General features: G+C 44.7%; 1 protein-coding gene across 1 annotated transcript in view; it reads left to right on the top strand.

Annotated features, from left to right (window-relative positions):
• CAPN13 (calpain 13) overlaps positions 1–25,894 on the top strand; it is a 51,264-nt gene that overhangs the window by 118 nt on the left and 25,252 nt on the right. Inside the window, exons 1-6 of the mRNA XM_025045794.1 lie at positions 1–74; positions 8,997–9,075; positions 10,607–10,722; positions 15,826–15,962; positions 20,171–20,345; positions 21,265–21,339. The exon at positions 1–74 is cut by the window's left edge and continues 118 nt beyond it. Coding sequence (XP_024901562.1) covers positions 1–74; positions 8,997–9,075; positions 10,607–10,722; positions 15,826–15,962; positions 20,171–20,345; positions 21,265–21,339 — 656 coding nt within the window. The remainder of the gene's footprint in view (positions 75–8,996; positions 9,076–10,606; positions 10,723–15,825; positions 15,963–20,170; positions 20,346–21,264; positions 21,340–25,894) is intronic.

Genomic DNA, 25,894 nt, shown 5'->3' with positions numbered 1-25,894 from the left:
CTGAGACTTCCTCCATAGGTGTGCAGCTGCTCCAAGGGAAACACCCCTCTAGCCTGAAGTGGTATCGGCCACAGGTGAGTGAGCTCCCCAGTTACACACCGAGCTCCCCGGCCCTCTGAGCCACCTCCCCTGCCATGGTCCCTCTCGCTGAGAGCTGGTTCTAAGGGTGGCCCACCCCAAATGGGAAGGAGAATGAAATTCATCTGGTCCCTCGGCTACAGTGGGATAGGAAGACCCTGTACCAGGAAGCAGGACTTCTGGGTTCTGACCAAGTTCTAACACTGAGCACATCACTAGATTTTATGCCTCAATATTCTCATCTGACAAAAGGGAAGCCATGGGTGGGAAGAGTGTAGTAATTGGTCTCCAAGGTCTTTTTCATCTCCATAGTGGAGACAAAACACTCTTTATTTTCTTCAGGTATCGCTGTCTTTATCTTCTCTCTTTTCCTGTTAGAATTTACTCAAAGGGAAGATACCATGTCAGTCATTTATTCAAGAAGATGAATTTAAACAATTGCCTCTCTCATTTTTATTTGTATTTCCAATCTTGTAAACTTTTGATCACATATAAAAGAATTTCAGGCATCAGCTGTAAAATTAAGGAGATATTGCCGGGCATCAGTCACACCCCCTTGACTCTTGCAGCCCAGCAGATGGCCGCTAACTCCGCCTTGCAGCAAGGTGAGCCCTAATGGTTTTTCTAGAACCATCTCAGTTTCAGGGCATAAAGCTCCAAAGGAAATTTCTCAGCCTGCTTGATATTTTTATAATCTCATGAGGGTTACTGTTGAGGAAAAGGACTCAGGTAAGGACCATTTTGAGTGCCCTGATGCCCATACCTCCTGTTCATGCTCCTAAAAGCATCCAGTAGGAACTTGAATAAGAGAAAAAAATATGTGTTGTTCATAGTAATTATTTATAATAACTATAAATTACTGATAATTATAATTTCAGCAAGAATTACTGAGCACGTATTAAATGCCAAGTTCTTTACTGAGCCTTTTCAATGAAGTAAGGTTAGGTTATACAGAAAAGGTATTTTCTAATGTCATAGAACAGGACATAGAACTCTGGGTACCAACTCTTGTACTAACTCGGGACAGATTTGTAGCCTTGGGGAAGGGGAGGGTTAGTGGGGATCGGGTGGGGCTCAGATGCTGCTTAAAGGAAGATGGGGAGCTTCTGACTTCTAGGGTCTATTTTTACAAGCCAGAGGCAACAAGTTCCTGACAACAACTCTCTTGGGCCTTCACTGCCTAAGAACAAATGAATAGGGAGCTCTATTTAAAGTTTGAAAGAGTTATATTTTTTTCCTTTGTTATTTTCAGACACTGAGATTCTTTTCAAAGATGCTTTTTTTTAAATAAGATGCTGAGCAATAGATGTGAGACCATATTTATAGTGTTTAAGAATTCATAGCATTTATTTAGAAAGGGTTGAGAGTTTCTCATTATCTTAATTCCAGCAGTCTTTTAGGGTCAAGGAGAAACTGAGGCAAACAGAAATAAAATGACTTACACAGAATCAGGCCAGGAACCTGAAACAGAGGCAGCCAGAGGCCAAATACAAACTACTCCCATTCCCCTTCGCATCCAAAAGCTTACCGGAACTACCAGTGGGTTCTTTTTCATTCTAGGTCTCCTTTTAAAATGTATATGTGGATATGTCGTGTAGTTTTGTGTCCTTTATCACAACTGGAAGCAGTTACATTTGTATAGTACTTTCTAGAGCTTTCCATTCATCTTCTATTACTTTGTCACTTTTGTTCTTCTCTAGTTTTATAAGAAAGAAAACAGATTCAGACAGTTGATGAGACTTGCACAAGGTAACACAGTAGAGAAGGACCTGGCATTTAAGCTAAGATTCCTGACTCACTTGCTATACTTTTCCTCATATGGGGTTGTGTGCCCAGTAGGACTCTATTAGGTTTTGGGTGAATGAATGAGTGAGTGAATGAATGAGTGAATAAATGACTACGGGTGCCTGACATGGGTTTCAGACTCCATATGTGCAACAGAGAATCCTTGAGTTGACCTGTTTCCAAGTAGGATGGTAGAGGAGAAAGCCGATGTCTTCACTCCTTCAACGTGGTGACATCCTCGACTTCCACAATTTACAGCTGTGTCTACAAAGAGACTTGGAAGAGGAGACAGAGCCATTGTGACCCAATGCCAGTTGTAATGGTCAACATCTACATAATACTGACCAAAAGGTAGACCTGGCTTTTTAGGTGCTTTGACTCATTGAATCCTCACAGTAACTCTATGAGGAGGTACTATTATTAGCCCCCTTTTATAAGTGAGAAACAGAAACAGTTAAGCGAAGTGCCCAAAGTGTTAGAGCTGAGATTTGAACCCTGGAGCCTGTCTCCAAGACCTGTACTCCTAAAGCCACACTATGTCGCCTCCTGTAAGGCCTCATCATGAAGTCATGTTGTATTCTGTGTTCCTATTTGCCACTAATAATATTTAATGCACCAATAGAAGATCCTACCTCGTCTGGGTAATCAGGAATCAATCTCTCTATGTTCTGCCCTTCTTTCCATTTTTTAGGTGAAAATGAATGAGGATAAAAATGAGGATAAAAAACCTCACATGATTATTTTAAGGGATAAATTAAGACAATATTTAGAACAGTGTCTAGCATATTATAAGCACTTACTACATGATGCCTATTGTTGCTGTGATTAACTTGGGAGGGATGGCATAGGGTAGCAGCTTCAGAAGCTGTCCCCTCATCCCTTGGGCTATCACAGCCCAGTCATCTGAGCTTCAGCCCTCAGCTAATTTTCAGCAAACACTGGTAGGTTAGAGGAAACCATTCGGAGAGCTGTGGGGAGGAGCCTGGCAGGGAGTGTGGAGAGCGCCTTTCTTCTCACGATCAGCTGCTTATCACTGGTTTTAAAAGGTTGCCTCCCAATCTAGAGTTTAATCAGGGTCCAGAGGTCTAACTGGCACTCTTTAAACTTCGACTGTATAATGGCTGAGGTAGTACCAAGGGTCATTAGGCCATCTCTATATTCTAGGCTTTTCTAGATAATGGGGAAGCTCCATATTCTAGGCAACTGCTAAACCACCATGGATATCATTCTACTTTGACTCCTCATCTAGGCTTGGTAGGTTCAGCAATAGCCTGAGTCAGGGGTGTGAAGCTTTCTATGCCTGGTGTAAAAAGTCGGTTCATGCCCCATAGCATGTGTCCTTGCACCCGCCACTCTCCACCCTGCCTCTTTTGCCATCCATTGCTCCTTTTTTTGTTCTCCCTCCCTCTAACGAACAACCTAATCCATTTTACTGCTATAACTTTGTTTGAAGTAGAAGCGTCTCCTGCATATCCTGCTTCATTCAGCTCTCTTTGTTTAAGGAATTTCCAACCCAGCCCCAACCCTCACTCCCCGCAATCAGGTTCTACAACAGCCTGTGGCTCTGCTTGGAGAAAGTGGCACCGGCAAGATCCAACTTCTCATCAGCCTCAATGATTCTTGCAAACCCCCCATTTCAGCAAGAGACAATACCGAGAATTACACTTACACATGGAGAATCGTGTGTTATTTCCCTGAAGTATATTTGGGACTTAGAGCGACACCTACCATAGCAGTCCTGTGAGGTAGATAATATTATTATCCTCATTCAGTAGATCGGCACTGTCACAGAGCTTTCTGAAATGATGGAATGGATTTTTCTGCACTGTTCAGTACAGTGGCCACTAGTCACATGTTGCTGTTGAGCATTTGAAAGGAGGCTAGTGTGACTAAAAGATGAAAGTTTTAATTTTATTCAATTTAAATTAATTTAATTTAATATGGTTTGTGGCTACCATATTGGAGAGCACAGCAGAGTCGCTAATATATGTCAGATTGAGGGACTAAAATGTTATCTTTGTCCCCATTCTTTAGTGAAAAACATTTTACTTCTTTACAGAAAAAACACTTTACTTCTTAAGCTGTGGGCTCAAAATATGGAATGGGGTTCTCAGAGCTTAGCACCCAGCCCCACTGTGGATTCTGGCCTGCGGCCATCCCAGAAGGAAACATTGCCTACTCAGGCAATAACTTTTATCTTCCAAGAAGCCAGAGGAGAATTTCTGCAAGGATGATTCACTAGAAATTATTTACCTTGGGACCAAAATGAGTTCTTCAGAAAAGGAAAGAGTAAACAACATAGAGATATGATTGTAAGTTGTGAAAGCAACAAGTAACAGAAGGTGACAGAAAATGAATATGCCAACAGCCAGTTGCCATTGAGCCAAAGAACTTTGATGCCAATAAAGCAAAGCTCTCTAGCAAAAATACAAAAGTGACGCTGCCACCTGGCCCAGCCTGAACTCTGGCCACCCTCTCAAAGGGCCTGTGTCTAAATGCCAATATGCTTAACAGGTGTTTCCTCATCCAAGAGCAGCACACTGTCTGGGGACACTCATGAGCAGCCTTTGAAAAGAATACAGGAATCACTGTCAAAAACAGACCAAGTGAAGTCACATTGGAAGAGACCTCTCCAGAGATGACTGCGGGAGAGTGTTGGGTTTGGTGCCACTTCAGAGAGGTTATTTTCTAACATTCCAGGGGCTTGAATTATGTGAGTTTCTAGCACATTTGATATCATAGAGCTTGCCCCAAACTTTACACTGAGAAAGAGCTCCACGATCTCAAACTAAATTCCTAAGATTGCTTAGTTTGACTATTGCTGATGGTTTCTGTATTAGTCTGGGTTCTCCAGAGAAAAAGAATCAATGGGGAATATGTGCATCCTATAGCATATAACTAATAGGAAATACAGCGATATATCCTATTGATGTATTTATTAAGAGGAATTGGCTCATGTGATCGTGGAGGCTGAGAAGGCCTACAATCTGCCATATGCAAGCTGCAGCCCCAGGAAAGCCAGTGGTATAGTTTAGCCCAAGTGGGAAGGCCTGAGAACCAGGGGAGCCGATGGTGTAATTCCCAGTCCAAGGGCAGAAGACAGCCAACATTTCAGCTCAGCAGTCAGGCAGAGAAGGGCGAATTCTCCCTTCCTCTACTTTTTGTTCTGTTTTGTTCTAAAGATTGGATGACACTCATCCACACTGGGGCACGGGGAGGAGGCAGTCTGCTTTTCCGAGTCCACCCATTCAAATGCTGATGTCATCTGGAACCACTCTTACAGATTCACCTAGAAATAATGTTTAGCCGAATATCTGGAAACCCCATGATCCAGCCAAGTATAATATCAACCGTTACAGCTTCCTTCCAAACAAATGGGTGTTTCAGAGCCTCAAAGGGCCAGTCCATCCTAGAGAATCAGAAAACACTGAAGTCACGAAGCCCCTGCACGCTGGTGTGGTCTGCGGAGAACAGCTGGGCACTGTGGAAGCAGATTGCCCGGCTCCTGGCCCGCTTTCTGTGGGACCCGGAACAAATCTCTCTGCTTCTCCGAACTTTCCCTCCCCTGGCTGAGCCTTGGAATCATCTGCGTTGCTGTGTAAATCCTGACCTCTACCCTGCTGACCTGCTAAATCCAGGTTGTGGGAGGGGGGACCCCAACAGTCTCCATGTCTGTGAAGCTCCTGGGTGACTCTGAGTCACACTCATGGTGGAGACGGCCCCTTGCCAGGGACTTCATTGCCCTGGCGTGCCCGGCCCACCTGGTGATGGGGGAGCTGCCCAGAGCCAGAGGATCCCTATCTTCTTCCCAGCCATCTTTACCTATTTTCTCTGTGAGCCTTATCTTAGTAAGTCAGCCCAGCCCACTAAAACGCTTCTGGGTTTAATTTCCATCTCTTTCTATCTTTGCTCTTTTTTGATCATCCAATGCCCCGCTAAAGCCCAGGGTGAGGAAGGAACAGGAAGCTCAGAGGACAGGGGACATAGATGCTGGTTTTGTGCCCAATTTTGATGCAAATGATTCCGGTGTTTGCCCATAAACTCGATGCTGCCTATTGACTTTTGATTTGAAATAATTGCCATTTAATTTTCATGACCTTAAAATATCTTTCTGTTCCTAATTAGCTAAAGTTTTGTGGGGTTTTTTATTTAAATTTTTATTACTTGGGTAAATTAGAGAAAGTTGTGCATATATCAAATGCCTTTATGGCATTTATTGGAAGGATATAAATTGTTTTTTACCCATGAAAATGCTATTTTATATTATTAGATATCCTGTTATGAAACCACCCTGACATCCTGCATTTCTATGACAAATGCTACTTGATGATAGTGGGTTAGTCTTATCATTTATTGTCGATTCATTTCCTGGGTATTTAAATTCAGCATATTTCCAGAAGTGAAATAAGATTGTAGTATGCGTGTGTTTTTGTGTTTTTTTTTTTTTTTTCCTCTCAGGTTGGGCATCCAGGCTATGCTAGCTTCATAAAATAAATAGTAGCAGGATTCTTCTTCCTTCCTTTCTTTCTCTCTCTTTCTCTTTCTTTCTTTCTCTCTTTCTTTCTTTCTTTCTTTCTTTCTTTCTTTCTTTCTTTCTTTCTTTCTTTCTTTCTTTCTTTCTTTCTTTCTCCTTTCTTTTTTCAACACTAAAATTGTAAGTGACAATGGAATTGTCTGTGCTCTGAAAGTTTGAGACAGCTCATCAGGAAAATCATGTGTACCCAGAAAATTTGACGTTAGGAAGATATTCTTTCATCATTTTAAAAAATACTATTCCAAGGTTATTGATCTTTCAGGTTATTTACTAACTTGAATAATTTTGGAACACATTTATTTTCATCAAAAAATCATCAGTATTTTTACTGATTACTATAGGATTTTACATCATTTGTTTTTTATATTACTGAAACCCCATTTTTACTTCTACTTTTATTTGGGTTTCTCTACATTTTTGCCAAAGTTTAGGTCTGTGTAAACCTTCTCCCCCAAACAGAACAATTTATTTGCTTTATTGATTTTGCTGGTTTTCTATTTTATAACTCACTAATTGTGTGTGTGTGTGTGTTTTAATCACTTCCTTCCTCCTATATTTGCAAGACTCTTTTTGTCTTTTTCTATCTAACATCTATGAGTTGACTGCTTAATTCATGTTTCTATTCTTTGTTGTTTAATAGTGAATGGATTTGAGGCTCTGGGTTTGTCTATGAGTATGGCTTTTTTTAATTTTGCAAATACTGCAGAAGGAGGGAATCAATATTTATTGAACATGTACCCTGCCTAACGTTGTGCTAAGTATTTTACATCCTTCCTCATTTGTAAAACGGAAGGACTCCTGCTTTGCAAGGCTGTTGGGAGACAATCTGTGAATAAAGCACCTAGCCGTCAGCAAGGGTCCGATAACGGCAGCCAGTGCCTCGACCGCTTTATCATTTTAGTTTCCCATTTTACACTTGAGGAAACTGGGGCTCAGCAGAGGAACGGAAGTGGCTCAGGGTCACCCGGGGAGCAGCGCGGGGCAGGATTCCACACCAAGTCTGTCTGAGCTGACTCCAAGCACACACACCCCTCCTCTGCCCACCACTGGGGAGAAACCAGAGAAAAACAGTGAAGAAGAGCTTTGCTGTGGGTGGTTCAAGAAAGCTGAGCAACACTGACTTTGTTCCTGGTCCAAACACCCCATGGCCTCCACCTGCTTCTTTAATTCCCACGGTGGAGTGTCTCAGCATTTGCTCACTGACAGCAGGCCTCCATTCGAACCTTACTTCTCTTTTCCAGTAGAAGGGGAGGAGACAGCTAAAGCCATTGAGGTGCCCCAAGTTGTTCTGAAGCTAGGCGAGTTGCTCCCTCCATAGCTTTGCAGGGAGCTCTGCCCTCCTGGCTTGGAGACACTCCCAAGTTCCACCCAGCCATGGGGACAGCAGAGGGCTGGGCTTGGTGCCTCCACCCCGAGTTGCCTGGGTCCCAGTGAACCATCTGAGAGGGCCGGTTATTTGTAGGGATGGTAGTAGGAGGGGGAGTAGTGAGATGATCCCCCCTTAGGCACCTGCTTGACTGCCATGTTTGCAAGATGTGCATACACTTTGTTTGCCTCTTGGTGGCTCCACCAAGAAACTGATAGTTTACAAAGGGCTGGCAGGTCTCACAGGCACAGGACTCTATACATTCATGGCCGTTGGGTAAATGCATGAATGTATAGAGTCCTGTGCCTATTTCCGCTTCGCAGTTCTTTTCTCTGGGAACTTACTTGTTAATGTGAAAATAAATGATGCAGGCACAATTGCCCAATGATTGCAAACGTATGCAACGGACATCCTGAAGGAGCTGCACAGAGAGGATACTGCGGAATGTCCCTGGCAGGGCTGGTGCGGGAGCCAGACCTTTGGCCCAGTGTTCCCCTAAAGTGCCTGTGGAACTCCAGGAATTCCCACCATCCCAAGTCTGCTATGAGTTCCCAAAATTATCCCCAGACATTGCAGCCCTGCAGAATCCTCTAACGGCCCCCTCTCTGTGGCTGGCAGGCACTAGGTGTGTTGGGGGCTGTGGAAGAACTGGGCACTGAGTAACAGCACCTGAGACGAGGGGCCCAGGGTCTTCAAGAATCAGTCTATGAGTTAGCCATGAGGCAGACAAAGATTTGAGTAATGCCCATCTTGCATCTCGTATAGCACGTGGCTGGACATGAACCTGGAGCCCACGAGGCCTGCGCTAACTTCTAAGAGGTGACATTTCACAGGAAAGCTTCATTATGTTCTAAAGTTTCTTTTAATACATGTATCTTTTTTTTGTTGTTTGATTTTTGCTGTTCTATAACCTCTTAATAAAACCGCTTGTTAGGACCAAGGTAGCTGACTATTTGATGTAAGAACTCTGAATCCTTATTTATGTTATCTCTTCATGCCGTTTGCTTATATATTTATTGCCTGTCTCGTCAGTTACATATTCACCCCTTTGACATCTGCCTTCCTGATAGCAATAAAACTTGAAGAATGGAGGGAAGTTTTCTAACTCAGGTTTTAAGACCTATTTAAGAATTAACCTCTACCTCTCAAGGACGAAGTGAGTGATGTCTTGGGAACTATACTAGGACATAGAGAAATGAAAGATGCTCATGGTTGTTCTCTCTCTTTCCTAAGGATTTATTAGAGGGTAAATCAGAGCCTCACTTCATCGTGGAAGGTGCAAGTAGATTTGACATCCAACAAGGAGAGGCAGGTAAAAACTCCACTTCTCTTCCATCCCTGGATTGAGAGAGGCTGCTCAAAGTCAGCCTCCAGATAGGGAGAGGGGGAGGGAGTGTCCACCCAGACCCTCAGAATTCTGCCCCAGCTGCTGAGAGGGCAAGGCCAGCCTTCTCAGTGCTGCTGTGGATAGACAGCTCATAGCCAGTCCTATACCCCACAAGTCGGCTTAGCAATGGGTATGAGGAATTATTGAAGAAATGGAGAAAATGGATACAAGGTTTAGTCTGAGCACTGAGTAGAGAGAGGCATCAGCTGCTGATTTTGAGAGACCAAGAAAGGGGAAGTAAACATTTATTGAGCTTCCGCAAGGGCTGTGCTAGATAATTTGCATATGCGATTTCCTTTGTGCCTTGCAGCATCCCCACTCTATATATGTGGAAACGAAGGGTCCGAAGGGTCTGAGAGGTCAAATAATTTCCTTAATATCACATAAGCAATAGTGACAGAGCTGGGTTTGAATCAGGGCTGTTCGACTCCTTCCCACCTACCAGCTAGCCAGAGGGCAAAGTTGTGGCTAACAGCTAAGCAGTGTGGACAGGGAAGAGGAGGGCCTGCCTTGAAGGAGACCCCTGAGTGCTATCAGGAATGGCTAGGAGGAACCCCTGAGCAAGAGCCTAGGAGTGGAGGGGCAGGACTGGCTGGGAGAGGAAAGTGGACAAGGAGATGGGAGATAGCAAAATAAGACAGCAACTCTTCTGAGAACAGATTCTATGTCCTTAAAATGTCAGCTTACAAATTATGCCTGTACTTGGACTTCACCTGGTGGAATCATGGTTTCTTGGGCCAAGTCGATAAAAGCCTCCATGACTTGTTTTCAGTGTTGGAGAAAACCCCTCCTAGTAGAGCTTCACCCGATTGGAGAAGGGACCACTCTGAGGGAGGAGTTTTTGTGGCTTCTGCACCCAGCACAGTGCCCGACATGAAATGACATTCAAATAATTGATTATGTTGAAGATAAAGGAGGGAAGACTCAGGAGAAGGGATGATACTCGTGATCAGAGGGCCCACAGTGACATCCAAGGAGAAAGTCAAGCTATGTGTCCCTCAAGGGGGATGAGGAGAGAACTCCTATGTGGTCCCCAACACGGGTGAGGGCTGAGCAAATATTAGCAAAGAAAAGCACCAACCTGTTTTCTGAAATTGTAAGAGTACCATTGCCACTGGTGCTGACAACAAAACTCACTGTAACTTTAGCTCCGGACGCCTCTGGCAAAATAAGAATCAGAAAGCAAGTTGGCCCACTAGCTCTGCCGAAGCCTGGCTGGGCCTTTCTTGACCCCTTTAAACCACCATTCACCTCTAACCCCTTCTTTATCACTTGGAACCATCCAGTCAATCTTTCCCCCAAGTCTCCTTTCTCAGACCAAAAAAAAAAAAAAAAAAAAATCATTATTCAGAAGAAGGTATGTGGACTCTGATAGTGAAGACCTGTGAAATGCACGTAGTGGGGCTTCCAGGTGTGTCCTACCTACCTCTCATGCTTGGCTCATGTCCCCTCGCAGGAGATTGTTGGTTCCTGGCAGCACTGGGCTCCTTGACACAGAACCCCGAGGATCTACAGAAGATCCTGATGGACCAAAGCTTTGACCACCAGTATGCAGGGATTTTCCGTTTCCGGGTACGGGCGCTGCTGGGATGCGCTTACATGGGTTTCTCTGTGAGCACACGGAGGGACTCTCTTGAATATTCCCTGGGTCTGGCAGCGTGAGATGTAGAAGAGACACTTGTATGTTAGTTACTCTGCATAGCTCTGAAAAGGAACTTGAGCTCATGATCTGACAACGTGGGAAATACAACAGTTAAAATGTTTTCAAGTAAATTTTTTAAAAAGCAGAAACAATCAGCAAAAGAAGAGAGTCATTGATCAAGAACCCTGTACATCACTGAGCTTTTCGTCTATGTCTATTCCTGTGCCTCATATTGTTAATTTGATGACTGTAGCTTTAGAGTAAGTTGTAACATCTGGTAGGATAAGTTCTCCTTCATTATTCATTATTCTTTTTCTGAAAAATATCTTGGTAATTCTTGCACATTTATTCTTCAATGAGAATTTTTAAAATAATTTTGTCTAATTAAAAAGAAAAGCCACTGTAATGAGGAGGGGAGCAGCATTAAAGTTACGTATTAATTTGAAAAAAAATTACATTTTTATTATTTTAAATATTTTTCCCAGAAACATGGTCTAGCTTTCCATTTATTCAGAACTAGTTTTATGCCCTTCCATAAAATGTTATAGTTAGTTATCTTTTCATATTGGTGCCGTGCCCTTCTTGGTAAAAGTATTCCCAAATATTTTATAGTTTTATAGTTTATGTGAATGAATTTTCTCCCCTCATTTCTAACTAGATGTGGCTGGAAAGAGAAAAGCAACTGCTCATTATATATTAAATTTTATGGAGCCACCTTACCAAATTACTTTATTTATTCTAATTTTTTCTTTAGTGAAGTCTGGGTTTTTTTAGTTATCTAATATTATCTGCAAATAAAGATAATATTGTCTCTTAATATTTACAGAACTTATTTTATTCTTTGGCCTTGTCACATTAGTTAGAACCTCGCAATTCTGAGTAGCAAAATCCTGCCTTCTCTGGATTTTGGTAACGTGCTTTTCTGGCACACTGTTCCTTATATACACTGTTGGATTCAATTTGCTAAAAATTTTATTAGAATTTTTGCATCTATGTCATATGTAGAATTGAAGTCTAGTTTTTTATATTATGTTTGAGTTATGCTAACTTTTTAAAGTGAGCCCACTGAGCTTTATATACTTTGATCTGAAATAATTTGAACAATGGTGCTAACCATTGGTTGTCTGATTTTTGAAAGTAGATAATAGTTAAAGCCTCTGGACCTATCTCCTTTTTAAAAGTGATTTCTTTAACAGTTCCAGTGTGTTCAATGGCTATTGATCTACTTGAGACTCTTATTTCTTCTGGAGTTAATTCTCGAAGTTTATTTTTTGCCAGGAAAGCCAACTGTTCCTTCTATAGTTCTAAATTTATTACCAAAAAGTTGCTTATATGATTCTCAGAAAATTTATTTAATTTCTTTTACTCTGTGGTTAAATCTTCTTTATCAATCCCAGTTCTATATTTTTATTTTTTCTTTTTTTCTTAACCTAGTTTTTCTTAATCCGACCAGTCTATTGTACTGGTTTTTGAATGAATTAATTAATTTATCGTTTTTACTAGTCTGTCTATTCTTTCTTTGGGGGTTGTTTTCTATATAATTTCTTTCAATTTATTTCCACTAATTCCTGTTTACTTTCTCTTTGTTAATTTTGTTTTTTTCCTGAATTTTGTTGTTATTTTCTGAAACTTCACACTTAATTCCTAGTCTTTTTTTAATGATAGAAGCTTAGGACTTTAGCATTTCCTCTGAGACCTTATTCATACCTATAGATTTTGATTTAAAATATCTTACTTTCATTAATTTGAAAATAATATATTTTTAGTTTTAATTAAGTTTTATAGGGGGTAATCTGTTGGTTGTAGAGTTTTAGATTTATTAAATTATGGTCAGAAAATATAATAAATCTCTACATTTTGGGAAATGGCTAAATTTTGTTTGTGACCAAGTCCATCATAGTTTTTGTAAATGTTTTATGGACATACAAGAAGAATATATATTATCTAAAGATCATGGGTTTTATATGTAGAATCGAACTCTCTAATTTGCATATAGTATTATCTGCAATTATCTCTTTTATCATGGCTTATTTTTTTGTCTGTGTGATTTGTCATATTCTAAAAGAGGCAATGTGAATTGAATTTCTTCCCCAAAGTTACAGTTTGGAGGATTCCTCTTACATTTATGATGTTCTGGCTTTACACTTTTCCTGCTATATTCTTTGATGTCAAAGTTTATGTTCTTGCTATCTGGTTATTGGAATAAAAGCTTACAAATATCTCTGTTATATATAATTCATTGGGCCTTAAATTCCTCTTTATCTGATATTCATAATGCTGCTCCAGCTTCCTATTATTTACATTTTCCTGTTCTATCTTTGCTCGTCTCTTCATTATCAATCTCATTGTTACTATTGTTATAAGTATGTTTCTTGTACAAAGCATATTTAAAATTTATTGTTCACCATTGTTTCTTTCACTCTTCATTTTCCCTTATTTTAAGGCTTTCATTATAATTTCATCCTCATTAAGTAAGAGTAGGTAAGAGTAGTTCCTTAAATAATTTCCTCAGATTACATGAGGCTTTCTCGTTTGCTCTTACTTCAGAATATTTTTGTTGGGTTTAGAATTCTTGGATTACATTCCCTTTTCTCAGGGGTCTATAGACCTTATTCCATTGTCTTATAGCTTCTAATGTTGCAGAAGAAAAATCCAATGATAATCTATGCTTTTGACTTTGTATGTAGCATGTTCTTTCAAACTGCAAGTGTATGAGTCTCTCTCTCCCTGGTGTTCAGAAATTTCTCTGGAATATGTTTAGATTATGCATTTTTAAAATTAATCTTGCCTGGAATTCAGCGAGCCTTTCTATTCTGAAGACCTGCCTCCTTTTTCTGCTGGGCTAAATTTCCCTCCATTATTTCCGAGCATCCTCTTTTATCCTGTTCTCTCTTCCTGAGTCCAATTATTTGCATACGAGATCTTCTAACAAGTGCCCAGGTGATGCTGCTGTTGCTGGTCCCAGGATCACACTGAAGAATGAGCTAGAGGATGCTGAGTTCAGCTGTGTCTTTGCTTCGGGTGGTTGGGACAACTTGAGGCCAAGGAAGACAAACTCTGCTTTTCTGGGTGTTGAAGAAAGTCTCACAGTTCCCTATAAAGAGCTGCAGTGCTGACCTCTGTACATGTCTTCTCATCACTCTGACCTTGGGCACCACTCTCTGGAAAGGGCCCAGTGCCCAGGCAATGTGGACACTTTGCCCAAAACACTTCTGGTTTCCCTCAGATACTCGGGTGTTGGCAAAATGGCACCAACATGCTTCTTGGAGGGTGCAGACATTATCCAGATGCCAGCCCTCCTCACCCACAGAGGCAAACAAGGAAAGACAGGTCTGTGGCTTCGTTCTTAACCACCAGTCAGGCCATTTGCATCCTTTCAGGGAATAGTGATCTTACCTGATGTTCTCTTTGTATAGGGAGAACAAGCTTTGTGTGGGAAGATGGGGGGTGAGAGTGATTTCTAAGGGGGAACCAATGAGAGGAGCTCATTCAAGCCAGGACTCACGCGTTCTTGATGGCCCACTCTGTGCCAGGCACTATCCTAGGTGCTGAACCAAAAGGCTACTGAAAAACAGTTGTTACTTTCAAAACTATAATATCACTTTTACGATCTCGTCTGATCCGAATCACAGCCCTGCAAGGTAGTTCTTACTCCTGCCATCATTGGACAGATGAGGAAACTGAGACATGGAGACTTAAGAGACTTACCCAATGTTTGTCACTCAGGAAACTAAAGGCAAAAGCAGGACTCAAGCACAGTTCCACCGACTGGATACTGTTTACTACAATTTGCTCTTCCACTAAACCCAAATCCGGATTGGGCTGTCTTTTCAGTACTTCCGTCGAGGAGCTGGGGTTAGCTTTCCTTGGTGCTTTATCATGATCTCCCCCTATAACAGCCTGGGTGGCTCTCAAATGCAGCTGCCTATGTCTGTTACTGCAACGGGCATAAGAATCCACATCTGCACCAGAACCAGCTGCAGTGCTCCGGTTCATCAGTGACCATGAAAACATCTTTGCTTTATCTCCACTGACATCTCTGTCTTGGTCTCCATCTCATCTTTGAAAGTACGTCTTTCGTGGATGCAACAGCCCAACACCTGGGACATCCAGCCGTGGAAAAGGCCACGTGGATGGCTTCCTGTCACTGCTGAGCCAGGTGATAGATTGTATCCACCTGGCTTTACTGCGAGCACACCTGTCAGAGACCTGCCTTCACCAAGGCTCAGACCTGAAGCCGGAAGCCCTGCTGCTTATCCAGCACAGCAGGGACCACTGAAGAAGCTCCACAAGGCTGGCTTTGTTATGAATTTTCCTCATTTGGCAATGTCCTGGGTGAACCAATAAGAGTAGAATGCTGAAGATTCAAACAGTCTGTTTTGGAGAGGAACATCTGCTTCATTTGCGCTCTTAGCAGTAGTGGCACCAGCCGGTTTCGTCTCTGCTGCTCTGATGGCAGGGCCAGGGAGAAGCTGTAACTGCTCCATCCTCCTGAGCACTTCTCATCATTCGGCCTCCAGGCCTTGGCCCACGCTGTCCCTACCATCTGGGATGCTTTCCCTATCTCTTTCTCCACCTGCTTAGACCCTGCCTCCCTCAAGCCTTCAGCTCCCAGTGGGCTCTCCTTCCCCTATGACAGCATCTGTGTCCACCATCCTCCTCTGTTATTCAGCATCTGCTTCTCCTACTGCCAGTTTGTGCAGAAGCTGTACCTGGAGCATTTCATGTTTGGAACTCACAAAGGACTTGCCAAAGTGAGGCCAGAGTTAGTAGCAAAGTCAACCTAAATTCCAAGCCTCCTTCTTCTCTGTTAGTATTTTTCTTGACTGACTTGGTCTGTGACTCATTTTCTCCATCTGCCAGTGGAGATGACATGCCTGTCCCCTTTCCATCAACATGGGATGAGATTTATTCTGGGTAGGGTTTGTTTTTGCTTTGTGGAGGTCACGTGGTTATCTTTTGGCATGGGTTGAGGGTCCAGGAGCTCCCTCCTGCTTTGATTCTACTAAGCCATATACTCATCTCTCTTCCAGTTCTGGCGATGTGGCCAATGGGTGGAAGTGGTGGTCGATGATCGCCTGCCTGTCATAAACAAGAAGTACCTCTTTGTGCATCCTCTCAGCAACAACCAAGAGTTTTGGCCCTGCCTGCTGGAGAAAGCCTATGCCAAGTAAGGATAGGCCCACCCCTCAGCCCAGGGCCTTGACGCTGGCCCTGCCTACCCAGCTGTGTGCCCTAATACATACCTCCACCAGTTGGCTCTGAGACTTTTGGCAGCTTTACTGAATGCAAATGATGCCCCTGGGAGCATCAGAGCATTTGCCGCCTGGGCATCTACCATAAATAATCACTGTGTGTAAGGCTGTGTTGGGGCCTTTGGGAGGAACCCAGAGGCACATAGTGAAGGGTAGGCAGGGTAGAGACATGTGCTGACAATGATTACTGTAAGGGCTGGTGTAAGAGCCCAAATAAAATATAACATCACAGTCATAGTCTGTTTAGAGGGCAGAAGAGAGAGAAAGCAGTCTTAACTTTCAGACTCACAGGGAGTCAGGCTGAGGCTATGCAGAGATGGTGGCATTGAGTAAGTGGCATTGATGGTGGCATGGGTAGACTTTCAGCAGGGGGAGAGGAGATATGTGGGGGAGGCATCCTCAACAACGGGAATGATTTGAGCAGAGACCTAGAGGTGGGACAGTTCAAAGTGAGGTTGGGGCAGTGGGGGCCTGGTGTGACTACTGTGGGATTATATTTATGCAGGGGGTGTAGGGCAGGAGTTGCTTATGTATGATTCAAACACCATGATTCAGGGGCTATCTTCTGGTGTCGACAAGCTCAAGGACTATGAACACCCCAGTTCACATGTTTTACTTAGTTTCTTTGGGTTGCTTTGACTCAACAGATGTTTACTGATGAGTAACAGATGAGCATTGAACCATAGGCCAGGCACTGTGTTTGGCACTGGTATGGAGATGCTCAGACTGGCTTACGTAGGTGTGTGCAACAGTACGTGTGTGTGTGTGTGTGTGTGAAGTCACTGTTGTAAAGACCCACACAGGTGAGCGACAGACACGTCAGAGCTAGAAATCAACACCAGGAGACAAAAGGACAGAGGACCACAGCTTTCAGGAGAAAATGGGCAGTGGAGAGTGTTACTGAATCAGGTTTCCCAAAGGTCATCCTAAGCAACTACTGATTTTACAAATAGGGAATCCAAGGCTCCAAATAGTGGTGTGATGGCGGGAGTAGGTATCTAGCCTGAATCTTCTGAGGTCTTCAGTCATTTAACCAAGGGACATCATTTAGCAAGACTGAAGACCCTGTGCAGTCCTGTCCTGGGCCCTGAGGAAGAGCAACAGACAGCCCCACGGACTGTCCCAGTCCCTGTCCTTCTGGAGGTCGCAATCTGAACAGCAAGACATCTCAAAGACATTTTTTTTTGTATTCTTCCTTTGGAACCAACTTGTAAAAAACTAAAGCAGTTGCTCTTCCAGTGTCAAGAAGAGCTGTTCATTAGCATTTGAGAATGAAGCCCAGATAACAGCCAAGGCTTTTGAACCAATCCATATGTTTGGGGAGGTTAATTCGCATCTAAGCTACTTACACAAACACTGCCATTATCTTTCCAGTATGGAGTCAGGCCTCCCCACTTCAGGGCCTTTTTTTTTTTTTTTTTTTTTACGAAAAAGACAAGGGAGCCCAGCAGTTCATTGGGAGAATTAGAAAGCTTGCGGAATGAAATGATGACTCCGACCCCATTTCGTTAACAGCTGACCTGAGGCAATCACTCAGCTTGAAAAGAAATGGGAAACTGGACTCAGAATCCACATTCCACTGCCTAAAGATATCTAGCAGAGAATAAAACGTTTTAAACTTTTCAGCTGTTCAAAAGCTTTTTCCTCTATCCAAAGAAGGAAGTTATAGAATGCAGGAGTGAATCAAATAGAAATTATAGCATATCAGAGCTGGACGAAACCACTGCCAGCATCAAACCCTCCCTTCTTTGAGATATGAGGAAACTGAGGCTCAGAGAGGTAAAATGACTTGCCCAAGGTCACAGGGTGTTTGAGGCCACGCAGGAATGAGAACTATTCTCCCAAGTCATCCATCATCCCTTTATACTATCAGTCCTTTGGGGAAAAGATTTATCTTTTTGCTTCTTTGGAACTCAATGTCTGGCACACAAGGGTGCAGACAACACCAAGGGAACATGTCAACTCCATACTTTCAATCATTCTTGTGGCCGGGGTATCTGGAAATGCACTGCTTATGGTAGTTGGATGTGCGGGGGAAATCATGTTTGTAGATTCCCACCCCACACCCTACCCCTTGAGGTTATCAAATAGAGAGAAGATTGGGGTACAAGATCTGGTAAGTTGTATATCATTTTTTATAGAATCTCTGCAGATAAAAATTGCAGCATTTCAGCTTCCTTTCTGACTCTGATTTAGACATCTGAATTCTTCCCTGTTAAGAGGGTTTGGGTGAGAGGACTAGACATTCACAAAACTGGGGTTCTGGTCACCAGTATGACCTCCCACACTGCAACAGCCCTTTCCTGGTGATACCCTTGGGGGCCCTCTCTGGCTTCAAAGAGGGGGCTGTACCAGAGCCACTCCCAGAAAGCAGCTGTTGGGCTCTGTCCTGTCACTTCAGGCCTGCTGCCTCCGTGTCTATGGGACCCATCTGGTGTCTGCACCATTTCCCCCAAATGAGGCTGAAACAGAGGATTGAGAACAAGGCTCTTTCAGAAATCCTGGGTCCAGGTGACAAAGCTTAGTGACAGGTGTGGTGAATACAGTTCTGTCTATCTTTCCTTCCCTTTCTATCTCCTGTCAGCAAAGGGGGCTAAGAATAGCTGCCATGTTCCTTGAAGCATCAGCAGGATTCGTGAGCTTGTGTTTGTAAAGCAGAGAGATAGCTCCTTGTCAAAACATGCAGCTGCTGTTGGGACAGGCTTTGTGGGCACTGCGGAAAGACGGTGAGAAAAGGCTGTGGAAGACACTGAGAAGCGGGCTGCTGGCCACAGGTCCTGTCCTTTCCATTGGGTGTCTCCGTGGTGACTGCAGAGTGGTGTGGGTGCTTTCTCGGAGTGGCTCTGGTACAAAGAGGGCCCCCAAGAGTATCACCAGTGTGGGAGGTCATACTGGTGGGCTCAGCAACGGGTTCCAGAACCCCAGATTTGTGAACTTCTAGTCCCCTCAGCCAAACCCTCTTAATCTTGGGCCAGGAGCCAGAATATCTGTGGGAAATCAAGGGAAGCAGACATTTGAACTCAATAGGGTGTGATCATGGTCAAGGCAGGGTTTGTGGTTGACGAAGCCAACAGCCCGGAGATAAGAGTCTAGTTCTAGGCATAACCCTGGGTCAGAGAGCAGGAGAGGAAGATGAAACTTAGAACCAGTTTGATGACAGGCTGAGATCAGTCACATGGTGGTTTCTGTAGAATGGCCCTTTTGTTCTGTGTGTACTTGGCTTCCTTTAATTAAAGACTTTCTAAACCATCTATGGCATTTGTGCTTGGGAAGGTGTCCTGCTTATAGTGGCTGCTTGATATGTATTTGCAGAAGTGAATTTATGTGAATTCTGGGTAATACCCAGGAGGAGAGAATGACAGAGGTGGAAATAGGGAGAGAAGGGAGTATCTGGGGGGCCCCCAGAGTGATCCAGTCAACCTCACGGTTTCCAGGCGAAAGGCTGAGGACCAGGAGGGGAAGAGTCTTGTCCAAGGTCACGGGCCCCATTAAAAACAGTTGCATGGACGGATCCAGGCCCCCGACCTCTGAGTGACTTTATTACCAGAAAGAAAACCATCCTGAGTGTCCCCACTGCCACTGGCCTTGGTGTCCTCATCTATCTTACCTTCAGGAAAGTTGATGGTGCTGGAGTGATGACTCTGAGAATGGGAATGGGAAATTCTGGATCGAGTTTTGGACAAAGTGAGAACAGAGGCTGTTTGTTTGTGGCCACAACAGGCGTTGGGGTTGTCGACTGTGAGGGCAGGATCGGGGCCTCATTTATCTCAAACACTCAGTGCCTAGCACAGCGCCCTGAACACAGAATGCACTTACCATTACTGTCAAAATAAATGGGAGGCAGGGGGTCCTCATCATACTAATATCCAATATTTACTCACCTGCACACCTAGCCTCTATATAATACTGCCACTTATGGGACTGCCCAGGGAAAAGAAGGGGGTGAGGGTGACACATCACTAGAATCTCCATCCAGGTGCATGGAAGGTAGATGGCTGTGGTCCGGGGGTGAGTCTGGCCGTCCTTTGCTTGGGAAGTATGCAGAGGTCGGTTATGCAGCTTCCCTTCCCGAGTGTCTCACAGAAAGCACCACCAGGGTTTTGGTCTGATTTCCTTCTCCCAGGTTTCACGGGTCCTATCTCCACCTGCACTACGGCTACCTCCCCGATGCCCTAGTGGACCTCACGGGAGGGGTGGTCACCAGAGTTGACCTGCACTCCTCTACTTCTGACCTGGTAATGATGGTGAAGACAGCCGCCATGGCGGGATCACTGATCACCTGTGCCACCCCGGCAGGGGTGAGTGGAACGAGAATCCCTTTGCACTGGCTCAAGCCTTTCCTCACCAGGAGTATTTGACCACTGGCCCATTCGGCTAGGGAGGGGAGTGGCCAAGTGGCCATCAGGGAGCCCTGATGCTATTCTTTACCAAGGTTGTCATTTAATCCTCAGGATAGCCTTCCCTCTGAGACAGGGATTGCAGGATTCACTTACAGAGAGGAAATGGGCTCAGAGAAGCCAAGTAAAATGCTCCCCATCACACAGCCAGTAACTGCTGAGCGGGGATTCAAATGTTGCTGTCTGACTCCAGAGTCTTTGCCTAGCGCATCTCCTTGACTAGGAGCAATGGATCCAGAGTGACCAGTGTGTGTGGAGGAAGGGGGTTGCTTTTCCCTGGCTCTAATTCTAAATGCAGCATTCCAAGAGTAGCATGCCCCATTTTGAAAAGCTCAGACAACTCTCTAAATTATTTCAGTGTGAGATAGCCAGCTCCCTATCCCTGAGGACTCTTCCTTCATTCCTTAAACATGTAGGCTCTGAGTCACATATCCCTATCCGAAATGCCACCCCAAAACTAAGATGCACTTTAAACCCCATTTACTCATAGCACAGGTATGCCTGGCAGACACATTTAGCGCTATGTCTCATTGATGACAAGTGACTGGAGAAGCAAGCAATCCAGGTCCTCCGGACTCTGGGGGTTCCATCAGTAATGGGGTGGTCTCTTGACGTATGAAATGCCTAGGGTCTCAAGTCCCCAGCAGCCTTCAAACTCTGCCTCTCTAGAGAAGAGTTCCAGAAATATATGCCATTCCAATGTGAGTCAGTGGGATACTTTTCATCCAACCACAGCTTGGCTGCTGATTGAATTGTGCTTTTCTATTTCTTTGAAGAACCTGTGAATGTTTAATGCATGGTGTACTTTTCTACTTTGAAGCCAACAGGTGAGGCTTCAAGCATGGAGAATGGCTTGGTGAGTCAACATGCCTACACGGTGACTGGAGCTGAGCAGGTAAGACTCCCACGGGCTGGGACCCAGTGTTCATGCTCCTTTAGACAGGAGTCATGACAAGTGATTGGAGAAGCAAGCCCAGCAAAACTGAAATGAGTATTTATCAACCCCGCCCCTTGGTGGTGTCCGTCATGGACAGCCTCGTTCCTTCTATTCATCCATAAGTTCGGGTGCCCAGGATTCTCATCCCCCAGAGACCCACCAGAGATCCCACTTCCCTTGAACTGTGTGTTCCTCAGAAAGTGAGTGTCTAGCTAGACTGGAGGATTAGCCCCAAAAGGAAGCAGAAGGAACTAGCCAATTGACTCTGGGGGAAGTTTTGCCCCAAAAGGGTTTCATTTGTTAACATACCATTCATCCATAAGTTCGGGTGCCCAGGATTCTCATCCCCCAGAGACCCACCAGAGATCCCACTTCCCTTGAACTGTGTGTTCCTCAGAAAGTGAGTGTCTAGCTAGACTGGAGGATTAGCCCCAAAAGGAAGCAGAAGGAACTAGCCAATTGACTCTGGGGGAAGTTTTGCCCCAAAAGGGTTTTATTTGTTAACATACCTAAACTGCTATAACAGAGATACTCCAAAATACAGGACTCAAACAAGATGCAGTTCATTTCTCTCTCAGGTGAGCAGGTGATTTCAGAGCTAATAGGTGGCTCTGCCATCTCCAATATGAGGCTTCCACCCATGAGCCCAGGGCACCTGCTCCAGGTCTCATCTCCTAGCCAGGGGAAGAGGAAGAGGTGAGGGGACACTACGTCCATACACAGGGCATGCATCAGGAAAGGCACATGCCATTTCCTCTCAGGTTCTATTGGTCTGAACCTAAACATGTGGCCACGCTGAGGCCAAAGGCAGCCTAGGAAACATACCACCTGGCTGGGCTGCCATACACCCACCTAAAACTTTATTTGCATAGAAGGATGGCTACTAGAGGGCAGTCTTTCCTCTGATATAAGAACTGACTTTAAGTTGATAAAAATGTACATACTGGATGCAGTATCATTTGGTCTGGGGAAAAAAAAAAAAACTATTAAAGTCCAGTTCCTCCAGTCGAAAATGGAGGATAAGGTCTTTCACAAGGTCACGCAGTTACTTGAAATGTCTAGGCCTAGACACCACGTCTCCTTGGTCCCCATCCGTGCTGATCAAGCAGCCACACAGGGATAGCACTTCCTGGCCGGGGAATGCCTTCTCACAAGTGTTCCCCCATCTCTGTATTTCTCACAACTCTTGAGGTCTGATAATGCCTTCTAGGCCCTGAGAGATGGCATTCCAAACTCCAGGGTACATTTTTCACAAGAGTTTATGGGCCAAGGAATGCAGAGCATCAGGTTCTGTTTCTAGCGTGCTGTCTCCCATTTGCCTTCCTTTTCTCCGCATCAATCTGTCTCTCCTGTCCATTGACCTAAGGCCACTTGCTCCAGCATTTCATATTTGGTGAATGTGCCAACCTACAAAATAGGGACAATATCTTCTGTCTCCTGCCTGTCTCCCTAAGGTAATCAGTAACAAAATGCTTCCTCTTTATAGTACCTGGGAGACAGTAGGCACCTAAAAAATGCTTGTTAGATCAATGGATGGGTTCACTTTAATGAGTGAATGATACATTTGTCCTTGACCTATGAAGACGATATCACTGATCCTTTATGACAGAACGTGTGTGAGGAACTCAAAAGACATTGCCCACAAGCAAAGAAGAAGTTGTCCTGATAAACCCAGGCTAAAAGAGACCCCAGTCACAGCAGCTCCAGACTCTCTTCCTCTAAATTCTCCCAAGCCCGTCTCTGAATTTTCAATGGGGACAGCCAATACCATCATCGCACCTGGGCATGTACGGACACTCTGTTCCCCACAGCTCCCTGTCCCAGAATATGAACAAGTCTAGACTGGTAATAGCAAACATTTTCTTAAAACGCGTCAACCTTAATCGACTGGCTATGCTGCCTGGATTATTGTGTTGACAAGACTTTGTCACTGCTTCTGGGTTTGGAGAAAGAGAACTATGATCAGTAAATGATATCTGTGCTGGGCGTGGAATGAAGGAACCGTGGTACCTACGTGATGTAGCTGCCTTTCCTGGATAAGGCCCTTTTTATACTTTGAGAAGCTTTGTTTCTCTTCTGAACACAGGGGAGAGGAACCTGTGTATGCAGAGGTCCAGATGGCCATGGGATGTGAGTTCCCGAATAGGCTGAGCATAGAGCTGGCCGTGACTGCCAGGTTATAGAGAAGCCATGTAAACGCCAAGGGCCAAGGGAATGGAGGTGAACTCAGGAGCTGGGGAGCCTGGATTTGGGCTCCTGATGACTCCTCTCACAGCCCAAACATGTGCTTCCCACAATACACACTGAGTGGTCAGAACAGGACACCTCCCCTGTGATAGTAGGTTATTAAGACTACGTATCCAGAATGGTCTGTTCTCACCGTTCCTGCCATTCTGTGGCTGTTGACACTTCTCAGCCTGTGTTCTACAGAGCACCAGCCCAATGAGATCCTCAGTGAAGCTCACCATGTCCCCTATGTGGAGATTCATAGAGGGCATTTACATTTTAAAGGCTCTGACAAAGCCTCTATTGATGACACAGTTTGGTTGTAATCTTCCATTAGCCATGAAATGATTTTTTTTTTTTCTAAAAATAACTATTAAGAATGCTATGTAACTAGCATTCAAGAGAATACATTTAAGGAAATAATTCCTAGGATAGATAACCAGGATTACTTCTTGCCCAGTCCTATCTGACAGAGCTGACCAGTGTCAGCGGTACGGTTGAGTAGCCAGGAGAGTAAAGCAAATGAGCTAGCCTATTCTCAAATATAGCTGTGACCTTGGCCTCAAATAGTCCCTTAAGCCACCTGGCATTGGCCCTTGTGATCACCACTAGGACACTGACAAAAAGGAGTGACATAGTCAGAGGAGGGCCCAAGAACTTGACTTGGCTAAAGATTCCTCCTCCAGAAAGAAGAGGTTATAACTGTCAGCATGTGCTAAGATTAAACCAGCCCATAAATGCAGTGTGCTTTTTAATCTGCTCGTCCTCCCTCTGGCTGGGACACAGACAGGAAGATAAATGAAATTGGCATTTTTTATTATGTACCTAGCTTGGTCCGTGACTCCCCTGGGCAAGGGGGTGAGTGTTTATCTGCATGCCTCATTTAGCCCTCTTCCAGCCCCCTCCAATCACTGGCCACTCTTCTAGCCTGTGCCCCGCTGAGCCCCTGACTGTTCCTTAGGCACTGGGGCGGGGGGTGGGGGGGTGCGGAGGGGGTTCATTAAGCTCTTTGGGCCACCAGGCAACCATTTCTCACATCCTGCTCCATGGGCCCCTCCAGGTGCAGGCAGTTAATAGTGCACTGTATGCAATGCCTGATGTGCCTGGAGGTGGGGGAGAGAGGGGCAGGAAATCTGGGTTTGTGCCAGGAGCACCCCCATCCCGTGTGGCATTAAAAGCCAGAGCACCTTCCACTGCAGTGCCAGCCGAAGATAGAAGCAGACAAGGAAAAGCCACAGAAGAGAAACTTACCCAAGCCAGGGTCTGGGCCCCTGTCGGAATGCATTGCTCTTTCATGGCAATGCCCCATTGGTGATTACATGGGCCTTGGCCAGGTGGCCCAAGGGGTTATACACGAGGTCAGGATCATAGCCACATCTGAGAATGGTCTGGGCACTGGAACAACTGTACTATTTATTCACCTCTAATTTCAAAATTAAGAGCCTGGGCTTTGGAGACTGACAGCGGCTGGGGCCAGAATTCTGCCTCTGCCACTTACTCTGTGGCCTTGCAAAAGTTGCTTAACCTCTCTGATGCTCCATTTCCTCCTCTGCATGATAGGGATTATGTAAAAACCTACCTTGGAGGATTGAAGGATGTAATGCACGTTAAGCACCGGGCTGGTGCCTGGCTCCGAGCCCTGCCTCCACAGGAGGGTTCTTTTCCAGGTGGTAATATTCCACTTGGCCGCCTCTGACCTAGAGTCAGTGAACAAGTTCATCCCCTCCTTCACCCTCCAGGCTTCTGTGTCCGCAGACAACATTAGCACAGATCGATATCACAGCTACAACTCAATCATACTTTAATTTCTCTCTCCAGGCTGAGGGCTCCTGGGTCAGGCACTGTAGGTTCAAGGAGTGGCTGCTGTTCCATTGTAATTTTTCAACAGTCCTGCCCTCTGGCCTCAGCGGTCTGAAGGAGCAAATGTGCCAACTTGCTGTTCTGGGAAAGTGATGATGGGGTCCCCGGGGGAAAAGAAATTCCAGGCCATCCAGGCGCCCTGCTCCTCAGCGGAGGCAGGGTAGCAGGATGAGGTGGGCTAGCCTCGGATATCATGATTCCCAGGTTGTCCCGATGTTGCTTGACTCAGCCTCCTTACTCGAGACAGCACTGCGGAGACTCCCACACAGCTGCCGACAGGCAGCTGGCAGGGAAGCGGCCATGTCTGTGGAATAGAGATGCCGGCTGTCACAGGGCTTTGGAGGTGGCTGGGGACCCATAAAGTTCTCCCCTCTGCAGCCTGCAAGCAACATCCCATGCTGTCTATCTGCGATTAAATCTCAGCTCA

The sequence above is a fragment of the Pteropus alecto genome, unplaced genomic scaffold (genome assembly GCF_000325575.1).
Source record: "Pteropus alecto unplaced genomic scaffold, ASM32557v1 scaffold61, whole genome shotgun sequence".
NCBI classification, from domain to species: domain Eukaryota; kingdom Metazoa; phylum Chordata; class Mammalia; order Chiroptera; family Pteropodidae; genus Pteropus; species Pteropus alecto.
Note: the sequence above shows the minus strand (reverse complement) of the source record. Positions and strands in the feature narration are given on the sequence as shown.